General features: G+C 43.6%; 1 protein-coding gene across 1 annotated transcript in view; it reads right to left on the reverse strand.

Annotated features, from left to right (window-relative positions):
* Positions 1–16,442, reverse strand: part of LOC126984230 (hornerin-like) — a 45,419-nt gene that overhangs the window by 10,238 nt on the left and 18,739 nt on the right. The window contains exons 2-4 of the mRNA XM_050837785.1: positions 4,242–4,291; positions 1,679–1,722; positions 1,055–1,103 (exon numbers count right to left, since the gene is read on the reverse strand). Coding sequence (XP_050693742.1) covers positions 1,055–1,103; positions 1,679–1,722; positions 4,242–4,278 — 130 coding nt within the window. The 5' untranslated portion in view covers positions 4,279–4,291. The remainder of the gene's footprint in view (positions 1–1,054; positions 1,104–1,678; positions 1,723–4,241; positions 4,292–16,442) is intronic.

Below are 16,442 nucleotides of genomic sequence, written 5' to 3' on the forward strand. Positions count from 1 at the left end.
AGTCATTGCCACTTTCGATCTGACGTTATAAGCATGCAGGTCATATGAAGTAGAGTGAGGGTCTTGTCTTGTGCATTCAGCTGAGGCTACATGCAGGTCATCTGAGGTCACATGCAGGTCAGCTGGTCACATGGAGCCCCCTGAAGCTACAGCACGCAGCGTTGGTCAGGTAGCGTCTTCGGTGTCATCTTGAAGGCCAAGCGGCAGTGCAGAAGCGTGGTCACCTGAAAGAGTCTGGCAGACGGTCACTTTTACGCCCAGTGGCCCTGTGTTTTTCGCCTGGGGGTGCCAACCTGAAGGATCTCTCTGTCTAGGGAGTGCCAATGCACCTCATAATGCAAACTGATCTCCATCATCTCTTTTTCTCTACTCTGGAGAGGCTTCTAGCATTTGTTTTAAATAAATTTTCTTATTGATTTCTTTACTCATAATATAACTTTTTGTACTGTAGGGAAGGAAAAAGTCCAGCTTGACGCAAATGAACGGAATTTTAAGTCGAAGTCGAAGGCGAAGGTGAATGAAGCTCAGGGTTGCTGGGGTGAAGGGAAGTGTCAGAAACCACGAAGCGTCTGAAGTCAGTTTGTGAGTGTTTTGGTTTATAGCATTACCATCCTGACTTAAAGGATTGTTGTGTTAGGCGACCTAAGGGGAGGGAGGGTTACCGAGGAGTGGGGTCGCCAGGGGCACCAGGGAGAGATGTATGAAGGTCTTGATGTGTAGGAAGTGGATAGTAGATTAAATTATGTTTTAATAAAACAAATGTGTATCTTAGTCACCGTCCCCAAAGCCATACCGTTTATCATGTTAATGCTTCAAAGCGAATCTATTCCATGGGAACATAATGACTCCTTTGCTTTTTACTATTCATCAAGGGAAAATTTGTTGTCAACGCAGCTCTCACTTGTGACGAAAAAAAATGTTGTAAGGGAAAGGTCGCGTGGACACTGCTGTATTTAGCCTCTCTGTGTAACAGGGATAATGTTGTTGTGTGCTGAGTTGCTGAGGGTGCTGACGTGCTGACAGGCATGCTGTGGTGTGAAGTAAGAGAACCTACCTGCCGTGAGGGCATTGGAGACGGCCTCCTCCTCCACCTGGGCCGCGACCTGGGTAAAGAAAGATCCGCAGGTGAAGGGCACGGAGGGGCACATGGTGATTGGGTTTATTGAGTTACACACACACACACACACACACACACACACACACACACACACACACACACACACACACACACACACACACACACACACACACACGTAAACAAGCAGCTAGCCAGACTTAATAATGACATAGCTCCATAACAAATGAACAGCCCAAACAGTGGCTACCCAAGGCTGCTAGCAAAGGTTCAGGAGAGTAGGGAGCACTGACAAGCAGAGCCACGGAATAGGAGTTTGGTCACCTTCGTTACCAAAAGAGCCTGGCGAAACTCATAGTGATGCTGATACAAGTGTTTTAGTGCTCTAGGGATCGTCAGTATCTCGAACACCTAGAACACCTAGAACACAAAGAAACACAGTTGTCTCAGCATCACTTTGGATTTCGTGCGGCTCTTTGGGTAATAACACGAATCTGGTGATGAAATTTAAGAACATAAGAACATAAGAACGTAGCCAAACTCTCCTATGCTGTGGCTTGGCTGAGAAGAAACGAGGCAGGATAGACAGTCATTTTTACTCACTGCATGACACATTAGGCCCACGACCACCAGCAGCGGCGCCATAGCTGTTGGAAAGACGGAAAAGACTCATTAGAACACATCGAGATAATTGTACGAGATTTATGACATCACCAGAAAAGCGATACTAAAATGATTCACAAGGAGATATTTAAATGTTTTCTTTTACTATACACGGGTACTGTTATTGTTTCAAGGTCTTTTATTTTTTATTTTTACTATCCTCGTTTCCCTTAACTTTCTTTTATCCTTGTTTTAAGCTGATCTTCTTATCTTTACATATCTTTCTCCTTCATTTTCAACCTCTTATTCTCGTTTGAACCTCCAATCCTCCTATTTTTTACTCACTCCGTTATTTTCAACCTCATTCTTTTTGTGCACACCTTTCTCCATTATCCTGAATCTCTTAAGACCATGAATAATCCGTGTTTACTTCTGTTACCCATCCAATTAATACATTTTCTTACTATAAACTCAAACCCCATAAGTTGTACCATAATCGCTGAGCAAAGTGAAAACTCCAGCGTACGGAAGTTATACAGGAACATGGAGGAGTACTTAAGAAAAACACGGTCGGGTGAGGTAAAAAGAATAGAAAAAAGAGGGGATGGCAATTAAAGTGAAGAGGGTCTGCTAAATACCGTTGCACCTCGTCTTGAAACACCTCTACCTGCCTTATGTAAATACACTTCTCGACTACCTTCTTCCTTCCGCCCCGTGTGAGAGAGGAGGAGGAGGAGGAGACGGGGCTGGATGATAATGGTATGGAGGAGGAGGAAGAAAAAGAAGAAACAAAAGAAAAAAATAAGAATGATAATGATAAGTAAAAAAGAAGATTAAGAAGGAAATGAAGAAAATGAAGGCGAAGAAGACGCACAAAAAGTAAAAGAAAAAGAAGAAGAAGAAGAAGAAAGAGATAGAGAAGAAGGAAAAGGAGGAGGAGGAGAAAGAGATAAAGAAGAAGGAAAAAGAAAAGGAGAAGGAGAAGGAGGAGGAGGAGAAGGAGAGAAAGGAGGAGGAGAAAGAGAAAGAGACAGAGAAAGAGAAGGAAAGTAAAGAAGAAGGAGGAGGAGGAGGAGGAGGAGGAGGAGGAGGAGGAGGAGGAATAGGCGGCAGCATTAGTAAGAAAACACAAAGCCCAGAAAAAAACGCTAATGGCAGGTGATGTTGCTGAAATACAGGCTGGTTATTATTTTTTTGCCGCGCGCGCTACCTAACCAGAGTGGGCGCCGTGTCGCAAATACCTGGCGCGCACACCTTCACCCCATTCACAGCACAGCACCGCAATGTCACGCCTAGGCCCAGGGTGGAAGGTATTTCGCGTTACGCCTGTCACCTGCCGCCTACAACTTGTGTAAGGACCTCTTCTGTCACGTCTTTCATATCCTCAGCATTGCAATACATGTGTCTCAAGGTAATGCACTGGTAGGTCTTACATAATACCTGTCACGTCCTACCCACCTATCTGTCTTAGGGCCGTTTTTTAAGACACCATCGCTTCTCACATCAACTATTTCTAAAGGTCAAAGAGGGGATCAGTCTGTTTTTCATGAGTGTTTTTTAAGGTTCATGGCACAGAAGAAGGGTCAAACTACCACCAGGGTCATAAAACTACCCCTGTCAAATATGTGAACTTGGGCGACGAAATGTTTTAAAATACGACCGCTTGTGTCGCCCCTGCTGTCGGCTCAGCAACATCCCTATCTTTGGCATATTAGTCACCTCAATCTTCGCAATATAAGTCGCAAGGTAACATTATCGCATTGCCACGGAGAATAAAGCAAACATAATATAAAAAAAACCCACCATAGAAAAGAAAAGAGGAGATGAGGGAAGATAATCGAGTAAACACACACAAGAACAAGAGGTGGAGATGGAAGGAAAGAAGGAACAAGATAAGAGGAAAGAGAAGAGTAGAGAGAATATCGTGTTATCTAGAGCAGTGGGTCAGCATTAGAGCACATCATCTCGTCTTCATTTTTTTTCGTCTCCCCTTAAAGAACGCCACCAACCGGGAACATTAACTTAGCGAAGAGCACAACACCTGAGCGGGGAGACACCTGCTGCCTGTCACCTGTGCTGTCTGTGTTGTCTTTTTGTTGTTCCCTGCATTCCTCTGTTAATTGGTTTCTTATGAAGGTGACGAGAGTGGTGCAGAGAATGACCGACTCTCTCTGGACGTTGTGGAGGAGGAGGGGGAGGAGGAAGAGGAAGAGGAATTGGAGGAAAAGGCGATGGGAAAGAGGAGAAAATGACGTAGAAGAAAAAGAATGAAAAATGAAGAAAAAAAAGAGAAAAAAGAAGAAAAAGGAGTAAAAAAAAAAGGAGAAAGTAGACGAAAGAAAAAGAAGAAAAGAAAGAGATAGAGGAGGAGGAGGAGGAGGAGGAAAAAGTTCTCAAGGAAGTTTAATGGCTCAATTTCACGACCGCAGCGATATATTTAGAGTAAACAATTCTTTCTTTTTATACAACCATTACTAAAGACAACCCAACTGTTTAGGAGAGGAACCCCCCCCCCCCCACCCCCACTACCACCACCACCACCACCACCCCCACTCCCACTCACCGGCCGCCATGACCCCGCGAGGCCTCGAGGAGGTCATGTAGATTGTGCCTCTGGAAAGAACAAAAAGAAGAGGTCATTCGAGGCTTAAAGAGAAATAAACGTTAGTTGTTTCTAAATATAAACAATACCAAGGAATATTTTTGCCGTAGAGATTTTGAGAATATTTAAAGGTCGAGGAGGAGAAGGAAAAGGTAAGTATAAATGATGATGATGATGATGATGATGATGATGATGATGATGATGATGATGAGGAGGAGGAGGAGGAGGAGGAGGAGGAGGAGGAGGAAGAGAAGGAGAAATTGGTGTTCACAGATTCTTCGCTAACCGTGAAAGAAAGAGGAGAAAGAGGAAGAGGAAGAGAAAAAAAAAGAAGACGAAGAAATAAATGAATAAATAAGAAGAAGAAAAAGACGATGATGAAAACATGAAGGAGAAACAAAAATGAAGACAAAAAGCAAGCAAGCAGAAGAGAAGAAACAAAAATACACACACACAAAAAAGAAAATAGATGAATAAATAAATAAAAAATGAATAAGTATAAAAAAAACATCGTCGGACAAAACACGCGCAAATAAATACTGTGTGGATTTCGAACATATTGAAGGACCCACAACACCTTACAGTCCTTACCTGAGACGGATTAAATCGGATCACGGGTATTGAAAGCTTGGTGAGGTAAACACTATACAGGGAGTGGAGGGGGAAGAGAGGGAGGGGGAGGAGGAGGAGGAGGAAGGGGAAAGAAAAACGGTGAAAATGAAAAGTTAATCTGGTCGGCGGGTTTTGTGTTTCTTTGTTTTCTTTTGCACGAATATTAAGTTCTTTTTTCTTGTCCTTCAGTTTCTCCACTTCCCATTCTTTCTCTCATCAACTCCTGTTCTCTTTCTTTCCTTACGTTATCCTTTTTTTTCTGTTCTTCCTTTCTTTCACGTCACTTATAATTCCTTTCTTCCTCTTCGCTCCAGCTTCTCAACTTTATTTTTTTTCTGTCTCCCGTTCTTCTCTTTCACGCCAGTTAATTTTTTTTCTCTCTTAGGTTCAGTTCTCTTCTATTTTTTTTTCTTCCTATCCTTCGTTCTTTTCTTTTACGACACTTGTAATTCCTTTTTCTCACGGCTCCAGCTTCTCCACTTCAACTTATTTTAATCCTGTCTTCCGTTCGTTTCTTTCACGCCGCTTAATTTATTTCTCTCTCTTTTTTAGGTCCGTCTTCTCTTCTTGTTTTTATCTTTCTGTCTTTCGTTCTTTCCTTTCACGTCACTTAATTTATTTCTCTCTCTTTTAGGTCCATCTTCTCTTCTAGTTTTTATCTTTCTCTCCTTCGTTCTTTTCTTTCACGTCACTTTTCATTCCCTTTTCTCACGGCTCCAGCTTCTCCTTATCTTCTTCGTTATTTCTTATCTTTCGTCCTTTTCTTTCACGTCACTTTTGTCATATTTGTCTTCGCTCCAGCTTTTCCTCTCTTGGTCTGGACGCCGCCACCACCGAGGCAAGACTGACACTGATGTTATATAGCAATGTCACGGTGAGATCTAATTTCTTCACTAATGGCACAGACACACCTCCATATGTGCTTCCTCTTCTACTTCTTTCTTTCTCTCCACAGATGTTTGCTCTTACTTTCTTTTTACACTTATTGAGGGATCGTGCTGTTCTCGCTACCCCATGGAAGTTAGCTCTTGTGTAGATGGTTATGCATAGGTTCAGAGGAGAGAAGACAACATTATTTCAGCTTCTTCGTCTTCGTGGTTGTCCCCTTTTCGTGTCTAATTAGTAATATTCATCTTGATTTCCCATGTTTTCGTTACCCCATGGAAGTTAGCTCTTGTGTAGATGGTTATACATAGGTTCAGAGGAGAGAAGAGAACACTATTTCAGCTTCTTCGTCCTCGTAGTGGTCCCCTTTTCGTGTCTAATTAGTAATCTTGATGTTGATTTCCCGTTAAAAATATCACTGATTCACGAGGTCTTCCTAGTGGCCATAAGAACATTACTCCGTGGTTTTGGGTCTACAATTTTTGCTCTCGTTTCGTGTGTTCAAAGTCATACACGTAAACCCGATCGTGTCAGTAGATGCCACGGTATGTCTCCACAAGCTTATCTTCCTTAAATAAATAACAATCCGTAGATCAAAAAAACATTGGCGATCGAAATACCACACGAGGGATACAACACCGCAACAGACCGAGTGTATCCAATAGTAACCGAGGATGACACACTGCGTAACACCAAAGGCCTCCTCCTCGTCGGGGCTGCCAGCGAGAGTGAAGTGAGATATAGCAAAGGGAGGGACTAGGGTTGCTGCTGCTATAGAGTCGTACACACACTAACCAGCTGATGGGAAAGTCTCTTCAGGTCCATCTATCCAGTTCAACAGCTGTGTGTCTGGCTCTCTTAAGTACATGGTAAGGGACGAGATGGGGGAATGAAAGAGAAACAGAGATAAGAGATGGGGAAGGTAAGGGAAAGGGGAGGCGGCAAAGGGGTGGAGAATGTAAGGGAAAAAGAATAGATGAGAGGGGAGAGAAAGGAGAGGTAACAAGGAACGGGTAAAAGGAGTGGAAATGAAAGGGACAGAAGAATTAAAGGATAGGGAAGGGAAGGGAAAGGGAAAAGAGATAAGAATGGTAAGGGAGAAGGGATGGGGAGAGGAACGGAATAAGGAAGCAGGAAGGGGATAGGAAATGAAAGAGAGAGAAGAATAGCTAGGGAATGGAAAGGGAAGGAGATGGGAAAGTGGAAAAGGAATGAAAAAGATAAGGGAGAAGGAAAGATGAAAAGGGATGATGGGGGAGAGGAAGGGAGTGAGGAAGGACTAAGGGGATAGGAAATATAAGGAAAAGAGAAAAGGCAGGGATGGAAAAGGGAAGGAAATGGGAAAGTTGTAAAGGAAAATGAGAGATAATGGGGAGGAAAAGATAATGGGAAATGAAAAAAGAAAGAAGAAGGGAATATAGAAAGAAAGGAAATAGGGTAAAGATGTATGGAGAAAGAGAGAGCATTAGGAAAGGGGAGGGAGGAGGAGAGAGAATTATAATGAATGGGTCAAATGGAAAGGGGGAGAAGGAGAGTGAAAATAATTATAACAATGAAAACGATAATAAAGTGTGTGTGTGTGTGTGTGTGTGTGTGTGTGTGTGTTAGGTTGAGAAAGTTATAAGAGCGATCAGGTAAGTACTACGCCAAGGAAAGTATACAAGTGCACGGTCGAGTTAATGACAGGTTTGGGACGTGTTGAAGAGTAATGCTGTGTGTGTGTGGGGGGGGGGGGGGTGAGAGTGAAAATGAGAACGATAGGAGAAAATTACTGAAGGATCCTCGCAGTTTCCCTTGACTCAAACGCACATAGAAGAAGGGGAAAAACGCTGATAAGTAAATGAGAATATGGGTGAATAAGTGAATTAGTGTAAAGATAATTGATAAAGAAACAATAATAAGAAACAAAGGAAGAGTGCCGGGGAAACATTAGCAGACGAAGTAGACCCTAATAAGGAAATGGGAAAATGTATGAATGAGTGAATTACTATAGAGATAAACGATAGAGAGATGAATTAAGAAGCAAAATATGAAATGGGAAGATTGAAAGGGAAACTCAAGCAGACGAAACGGACCTAATAATAAGTAAAGGAGAAAATGGGCGAATGGGTGAAATAGTATGAAGATAAGTGAATGATTAGATGAAAAACAACAACAACAACAAGGAAAGTAAGTAGAGTATTGCCGGGAAAACTCAAGCAGACGAAACAGACCTAATAAATAAAGGAGAAAATGGACGAATGGATGAATTAGTAAAAGATAAGTGAATGATTAGATGAAAAACAACAACAACAAAAAAAAAAACAAGGAAAGTAAGTAGAGTATTGCCGGGGAAACTCAAGCAAACGAAACAGACCTAATAAATAAAGGAGAAAATGGACGAATGAATGAATTAGTGTAAAGATAAGTGAATGATTAGATGACAAAAAAAACAAAAAACAAAAAAACAAGGAAAATAAGTAGAGTATTGCCGGGGAAACTCAAGTAGACGAAACAGACCTAATAAATAAAGGAGAAAATTGGCGAATGGGTAAATTAGTATAAAGATAAGTGAATGATTAGATGAAAAACAACAACAACAACAAAAAAAAAAAGGAAAGTAAGTAGAGTATTGCCGGGGAAACTCAAGCAGACGAAATGGACCTTCTCATCAGGAGGTCAAAGAAGACGAGTATAAGGAAATATTGCCCATTAGTTCCTTCTTCCTTCCTTCCTTCCTTTCTTTCTTTCTTTCATTCATTCATTCATTCATTTATTTTTTACATCTTTTTTTTCTTGCCCTCTCTCCTTTCTTTAATTTCTTTTTTTCTTTCCTTCTTCCTTTCTCTCTTTCCTTCGTTCTTTTATATTTTCTTTCCTTCCTTTTCTTTCTTTTTTCTTTCTTTGTCTTACTTTCATTCATTCTTTCTTTCTTTTTTATTTATTCCTCCATCCCTTCCTTCCTTCTTGTCGACCTTCTTTTCTTCCTCCTTCCTTTCCTACCTTTCCTTCCCTTCTTCATCTCTCCTAATTCCCTTCCTCCCACCCTTCCCTCCTTCCAATGGCTTCTTCATGCCTCTTCTCACACCCTTCACATCCTCATCATCTCCCTTTCAACAGGACGCCGAGGGAATACAATACGAGTCGGCCGTTAGTGTACAAGACCAAAACACACAACAACATAGGGGTAAAAGGCATCGGGGAGTGGACAGATAAGGTTACTCAGGAAAGGGCTGGGGGTGAGGTGACAGGGGGAGAGATAGGGGGACAGGGGGGTTACTGCTGGCTGTCAAGGGGTGTAAGGGGATGGGGGGGGGGAGAACAGGTAGTAAAGGGTTAAGGGGTGATGGGGAGAAAGGGAAGTCATAGAGTCCTCACCTTTACCTGTTTTCTTATGGAGTTTGTATGACTTCGAAAGCAGCGAGAGAGAGGGAGAGGGAGGGGGAGAGAGAGGGAGAGGGCGAAAGAGAAAGAAAGGGAGAGAGCGAAAGAGAGAAAGAGAAAGAGAGAGAGAGAGAGAGAGAGAGAGAGAGAGAGAGAGAGAGAGAGAGAGAGAGAGAGAGAGAGAGAGAGAGAGAGAGAGAGAGAGAGAGAGAGAGAGAGAGCAAACAAATAAATAATCAAACTAGCAAACACACACACACACACACACACACACACACACACACACACACACACACACACACACACACACACACACACACACACACACACACACACACATTCCTCAGCCTCATCCATCTTCTGCCATTCCTTCTTTTCTCTCCTTTTTTTTTGGGCTTTTCATTTTGTTACGTTCAGAGGAATTACGTTCGTGACATTTTTTTTTTCGTGTGGTTTATGATTCGTTTTTCGTCCGTTCTTACCGTTTTAATTACCGGTTATAAATATTTCTTACCCTCCTTTTTCTCTCTCTCTCTCTCTATTTATCTATCTATCTATCTATCTACTTTTTTTTAGCCATCCAAGTGTTCTTAGCTGAGGCAACTTATTTGAGTCAGGTTATCAATGAAAATAATGTAGGGTAATAATAACTTGATAAATAGAATAAATAACAAATAGATTCGCTCTCCTGGTTAACCCGATAAGGCAGAGGAGGGCCAGAGGTCGCAGGAGGAGGAGGAGGAGGAGGAGGAGGTCGCAGGCAGTCACACGGCATGCCAGGTAACATCTCCCCCAGCTTTCCTTTCACCCTGACTCACCTTTTCTCTCTCTCTCTCTCTCTCTCTCTCTCTCTCTCTCTCTCTCTCTCATTTGTCTCATTTCCTTCCTTTTCTTATTTTCCTGCTTTTCCACCATCATCTTTTCCTCCTCTTTTTATTTATTGCCTATCTCCGCTTTCCACTTTCTTCCTTTGTTATTTCCTTCTTGCCTCCGTTCCTTCCTTCCTTCGTTCCTTCGTCTTCCCACGCACCTCCTTAAGCGCTTCCTCTTTTTCTCTTTTCATTGTTTCTCTTCTTATTTACTCTCTTCGTTTCCTACAGTGCCGTTCTTTCAATATTCCATTTATCTCTTTGTTTAGTTTTCCTCCTCTTCATCTTCCTTTGCATCTTAACTTCATCTTCTTTCTTCTTTATATCATCTTTTTTTTGGCTGTTTTCTTTCGTCTCTCGTTCTTGTATCCTAACTTTTCATCTCCTTTTCCTAATCCCGCCCTCCTATCTTCTAACTCCATCTACACTATCTTCATCTCTACCCTTCTTTCTATGCCTGTTCCCTTTTACTTCGATATTCCCCTTCTCTTCATGTCTCCTTTTCGTTATGTCTTTTCCTTCTTTCTTATTCCTGGTTCATCCTCCTCCTCTTTTGATTTCTTTCCTCACTTTCTCCTCCTCCTCCTCTTTCACTTCCTTTCCTTCTCTTTCTCTGCCTGTACTTCTTCTCCCACCCTTCCTCCTCTTCCTCCTTCAACCCCTTTCTTTCTTCCCTTTCTCTGCCTGCGCCTCTCCTTTCTTCCACCCACCCAGCCACCCACCCAGCCATTGTTTTGTTATGCAGAATACGCCTGGGTTAAGGGTCCCGTGGTGTAGAGTGGGGGAGGGAAAGGAATGCTAAGATGATAGGGCGAGACGAGTGTAAGATTACCCAGGCCGAGAGACGAGAGAATGGAACCGACCCGCGGAAGGAAGAGCAGGTATACCGAAGGGGGAGGACAGTAGGAAGATGGGTGACTGTGTTGTTCTGTTGTTATGGGAGAAGAATGGGATGAAGAAGGTTGAAAGGGACGATTGATAGTATGTAAAGGATTGATGATAAGATGTTTGAGTTGTCTTGTTGTCTTGTTATAAAAGCGACGGATTGGTTAGAGGTTAGGAATGAAAGGGAAAGGTTAGGTTAGGTGACTTGAAAGATTGAAGGGATGGAGTATAAATGTCTCTTGTTCTGTTCATGGATATATTAGCCGTGAAATTAGTGAGGGGGATTAGAGGTTACGAATGAAAGGGAGAGGTTAGGTATGCATGCTGCGGTGACTTGGAAAATTGAAGGGATGGAGTATAAATGTCCCTTGCTCTGTTCATGGATATATTAGCCGTGAAATTAGTGATGGGTGAATCAAGGCAGCTGATGAAAGAGAGTCTATTGTCGTGGATTGTGGTGGTGATGGTAGTTTCTGTATAGTGTCGTGTATTAGGCTATAGTGTAGTGTGGTGTAGGCGACATCTGGTATTCGAAAAGGCTACACACACACACACACACACACATCGTTTTCTTCATCATCATTCTTCGAGAGGGAAAGTTCACGTTTTCTATTAAATTCAGCGTACGTGCGGACCTACAGACTGGCGACCAACTGACTGACTGACTGACTGGAGGGTTAGAGGGGTGTGGATGACTGGCCTTGCTGCTATCTAACATTAGTGCGTGACAGTTCCAGCACCGCCGCCATGTCTCAATGTCTCTACTCAGTGTCAAGGTTCGAGACGGAGTGCAAGGTGATGGTCAGAGGGTTAACACACACACACACACACACACACACACGCACATACGACACGTCACTTTTCCTTTGATAACGGTAACAGATCTAGTACCCTTTTACCTGTACGCGGGGGGGCTGGAGGAAGGGGTCAGGGGAGGGGGAGAGGGAAGGAGGGGGAGGCACCGTATCACCTGCCTACCTGACGCCGCGTAGACACACCTGTACAGTTTTTCTTTAAGGCCAGATTGTGGAGGGGTAGATTATGACCGCGCAGCCTCGTCCAGGTACACCTTCACTCTTGATTTCACGCAACACCTGTCTGGTCGCCTATACTTGTCTCGTCTCTTTGTGGTGATTTTTTTTGTCGTTGGTGTAACATGTGACGTGACTTTGAACCTCTCTCTCTCTCTCTCTCTCTCTCTCTCTCTCTCTCTCTCTCTCTCTCTCTCTCTCTCTCTCTCTCTCTCTCTCTCTCTCTCTCTCTCTCTCTCTCTCTCTCTCTCTCTCTCTCTCTCTCTCTCTCTCTTACGTCTGATATTTTTTTGTTAAATGTCGTATTAGTCTGTAGTAACAAAAATGTGGCTGATTTGTCTTTTTTTTTTTAGCTCGCTTATCTTGACGTGTCTAGTTGGTTTTGTTGATTTTTTTATATCACTTTTTATGAATGAGTTTATTATTATTATTATTTTTCTTTATTATACTTTTATCATCAACATATTCTTTTGTGTTGTATTAAAGGACTTTTCTTCTTGTTTCAGGTAAGGGGAATCTCTCACGAGGATGACGTGTCCTGATAAGCACCTCTAAAGTAAAGTGCACGTGAAAAATGTTGGAAGAAAGAGTAACATTTTAGTACAAGTTGACGTGTTAAGAGGATGCCTGTGAGGGAGGTGACGTGCGTGCAGGCTAGGCAAGACGGCGCGGCGAAGCACAACTTGTTATATGCGGGGAGAACGTGCGAGGCGGTGGTCAGGACAATGTTATGTGCCGGAGAGTGGGTGTACAGGCACGCGAGGACTGGTTCTGCTCAAGGCTTACTTTTCTTAAACAGAGTGAGCGTGTGCGAGAAAGTATAATGGCGATAAGTACAATGGCGGGAAAGTATAATGGCGATGCTTAGTAATTTGGGTTTGAAGACTTATACGACAAATTTGGTGGATGACTCTCAGGAAAAAAAAAAATTGGAAAACTAATAGGGTGAAGGGGGTTGAAAGGGACGAGGTTTTGGTTTTGGGTTTTGAAGATTTATGCGGCAATTTGATGGAAAACTCCCAGGAAAAAGAATAGGAAAACAAATTAGGTGAAGGGGGTTGAAAGGGACAATTTTGGGGGCTTTGGGTTTGAAGATTTATACGATAATTGGTGCAGGACTCTCAGGAATATGATGCTTTAATATAATCATGACTATGGAATCACAAAGCCTGAGGAAGCAGAAATAGGTAACCAGACTTTTTAGCATTTATATATTTACCTTTTTTTCCGTTATACAAATTTTTCTTTATACTTTCTCGCTTTCGTTACATTAAAAAATCGGTCAAACTATCCACGTCAGCAACCAATGAAAAATAAGTGAGTTTTCAGTACCGGAATCCTTTAAGAAACCTGTAGGGTTCGTTCACACTACAAGCAGAGCAGAACAGATTAGTTAGTAGCGGCATTAATTTTTAGATAGTTTTGAATGTACAGACGCTCGGTTGTTTACATCGCAAGCGGGGCGGCACGCTCGGGAAATTTGGTCGTATTTTTTGCTGCTCGCAGCTAGCGGTCCTCCACGGCTCCACCCTTCAATCAACATGGCCAAGAAGCCATCTACATAGGTGAGTTTTTATTGCTGAAGCCAAAATTACAAAAACTGACCACATTGTGCATAGTTGAGGTACATTTTAACGATATATAATAGCCGTATGTTTAGAGAAGCTAATTTGGTGATATTCTGATCCTGTACCCAATCATCAGTGACCCACACAGCCATGGGACTTGGCTTTTACAACGAAATTCCATGTTCCTTTGTAAATCGTTACATTTTTCATCATCCTTCCAGATAAACACCGAGGAGTTTATCGGGCTGTTGCCTGCGAATGATTCTTGTGCAGGTCGCCCTGCTCTGCTTATATGTGAACACCTAACCGCTCCGCTCTGCCCTGCTCTGCTTGTAGTGTGAACGAACCCGTACAGCGTTAAACAGGATTCTGTGAGCGTATCTTGGCATCACAACCTGCTAGAAGAGTGATCGGCGAGCGGTTATGCAGCGTTCCCATGACCTTGAGCGTCTTCCTTACTTCACACCCGCCACCCATCGAACTCACCTGACCTCCTCCTGAACCTGCTTCCCCGCCCCCCATTCCCCTCCTCCTCCTGTTCCTCCTTCCTCTTCACTTGCCTTTCAGCTTGACCTACCTTGAGTTTGTCCCTTACCTCGCACTACTCACCCTTCGAACTCAACCTGACCTCCTCCTGAACCTGCTTCCCCGCCCCCCACCCCCTTCCTCCTGCCTTTCAGCTTGACCTACCTTGAATTTGTCCCTTACCTCGCACTATTCACCTTTCGAACTCAACCTGACCTCTCTCCTCTTGAAACTACATCCCTGCCTATCCCTCCTCCCCCCCTCCTCCTCCTCCTCCTCCTCATCCCTTTCAGCTTGACCTACCTTGAGTTTGTACCTTGCCTCAAACCTGCCATCCTTTAATCTCAGCCTCACTCTCTTTCTCCTCTTGAACCTGCTTTCCGTCCCCCCACCTCCCTTCTTTGCATGTCTTTCAGCTCGACCTGCCACGCCCTCCCAGCCAGCCAGTGACCTCTCCGGGTAACCGCTGACTAACTCTTGGCCTGTGTCCGTGCGTGCGTGGGCTGATGTTTGTACCGTCTTTTCTTTATGGTTACGAGAAGCGAAAGGGTTTAATAAGACACCACTGCGGCCTACCCCTCCCTTCTCGGTCTCGTCACCTCCTCTTACTCCTCCTCCTCCGTCACGAGAAGCGAAAGCATTTAATAAGACAGACCACCGCGCCCTACCCCTCTCTTGTCTGCCTTGTCATCTCTCCTCCTCCTCCTCCTCCTCCTCCTTTCGCTTGTGGTAACTTTCCCTGTCCTCTGGTTCCTGATTTACTGCCTCCACTTCCTAGCTACCTGTCTTTCTTTTAATTATTTATGATGTTCTCTTTTCTATAAATATCCACCTGTTCATATCTTGCTGTTCTTTTCTTTCACTTTATTCGTTACTAACTCCCAAACTGCCTTCAATTCACTGTCCTTCTTTCCCCTTCATTTATATTACTTGGATTCCTCTTGCCTCTTTTTTTTTTGGCATCGGTAATAATATATTGAACCATATTGCTTCTATTCCTTTTGATTTCTTATTCTCTCTCTCTCTCTCTCTCTCTCATCTCTCTCTTTGTTTTCTCTCTCTCTATCTCTCTGTCTCTCTCTCTCTCTCTCTCTCTCTCTCTCTCTCTCTCTCTCTCTCTCTCTCTCTCTCTCTCTCTCTCTCTCTCTCTCTCTCTCTCTCTCTCTCACGCATTATCATCACAGACTCACCGACACTTTCTCCTTCACATTATTTAGAATCAAACTCGCTTATCATTGACCTCCTTCCCTCCCTCCCCGTTTTCCCTCTCTGTCCCTCCTCCTCCCTCTCTCCCTCCTCCTCCTTCTCTTCCTCTTATTTTTTTTCCCTCTGTTCTCCCTCCCTGCTTTGAACCTTCTTTCTGTCTCTTCCCTCATTCTTTAAACTATAATTTTTTCTCCCTCTCCCTCCCACTCCTTCCTCCCTCTAAGTTACCTAATTGATACTTCTCAGACATTTGCATCTATCCCATTATTTTGTTTCTCTCTTCGCTTCTCAACCACCATCCTCCTCCTCCCTTCTCGTCTATCCTTTCCATTCCTTCCATCCCTTTCATTCATCTGGCATCACCTTCCCGACCTCTACAACAACAACTATTGACACTACCACCATCACCATCACCACCACCACAACCAGAATTACCACAACTGTCACCCGCGCCGCTATCACCACTGTCATCACCACCACCACAACTACCACCAGCGTCACCCTCTCCACTACCACTGTCACCACCACCACCACAAAGACAACAACAACATCATCAACAACTTAGGTTAGGTTTGGTTAGCTAGGTTGATTAGTTAGTTTAGTTAGGTTAGGTTAGGTTAGGTTAGGTAAGGCTAGGTTATGTTGGGTTAGGTTAGGTTAGGTTAGGTTAGGTTAGGTTAGGTTAGGTTCATCATTCATCATCACCACCACCACCGTCACCACCCCCCCCCACCGTCACCACCACCACCACCACCGCCACCAACCCCCTCCACCACCCTCACCACCAACCCCCTCCACCACCACTACCACCGTCACCACCACCACCACCCTCAGCAACCCCCCCCCACCACCACCACCGTCACCACCACCACCAATCACCGTCCCCGCCGTCACAGTTCCAATCCATCTTTCTTCGCACGATTGCTACTTAATTGCCATAAATGACGCCTAATGATCGCGGCACGTCCTCTGCTTGCACGCCGGTAATTGCTGCCATCATCATCTTCATCACTCAGCCACACCTCTCTTGACCTCCGACCTGACCTGACCTCCCTTCTATGACATTACGTAAGGGAAGGCACGCGTGATTATTTTTGTATATGAATTTTTTTGTGTAATTTTCTTTTCAACGACCTTACAACTTTATTTTTTTTCCTTTTATTATTTTTTTCCTCGTTGTCGCTTTCGTTTCTGCTTCGTCGTCTGTTTGTTCTCGTT

Source organism: Eriocheir sinensis, chromosome 56, assembly GCF_024679095.1.
Source record: "Eriocheir sinensis breed Jianghai 21 chromosome 56, ASM2467909v1, whole genome shotgun sequence".
Taxonomy (NCBI): Eukaryota; Metazoa; Arthropoda; class Malacostraca; order Decapoda; family Varunidae; genus Eriocheir; species Eriocheir sinensis.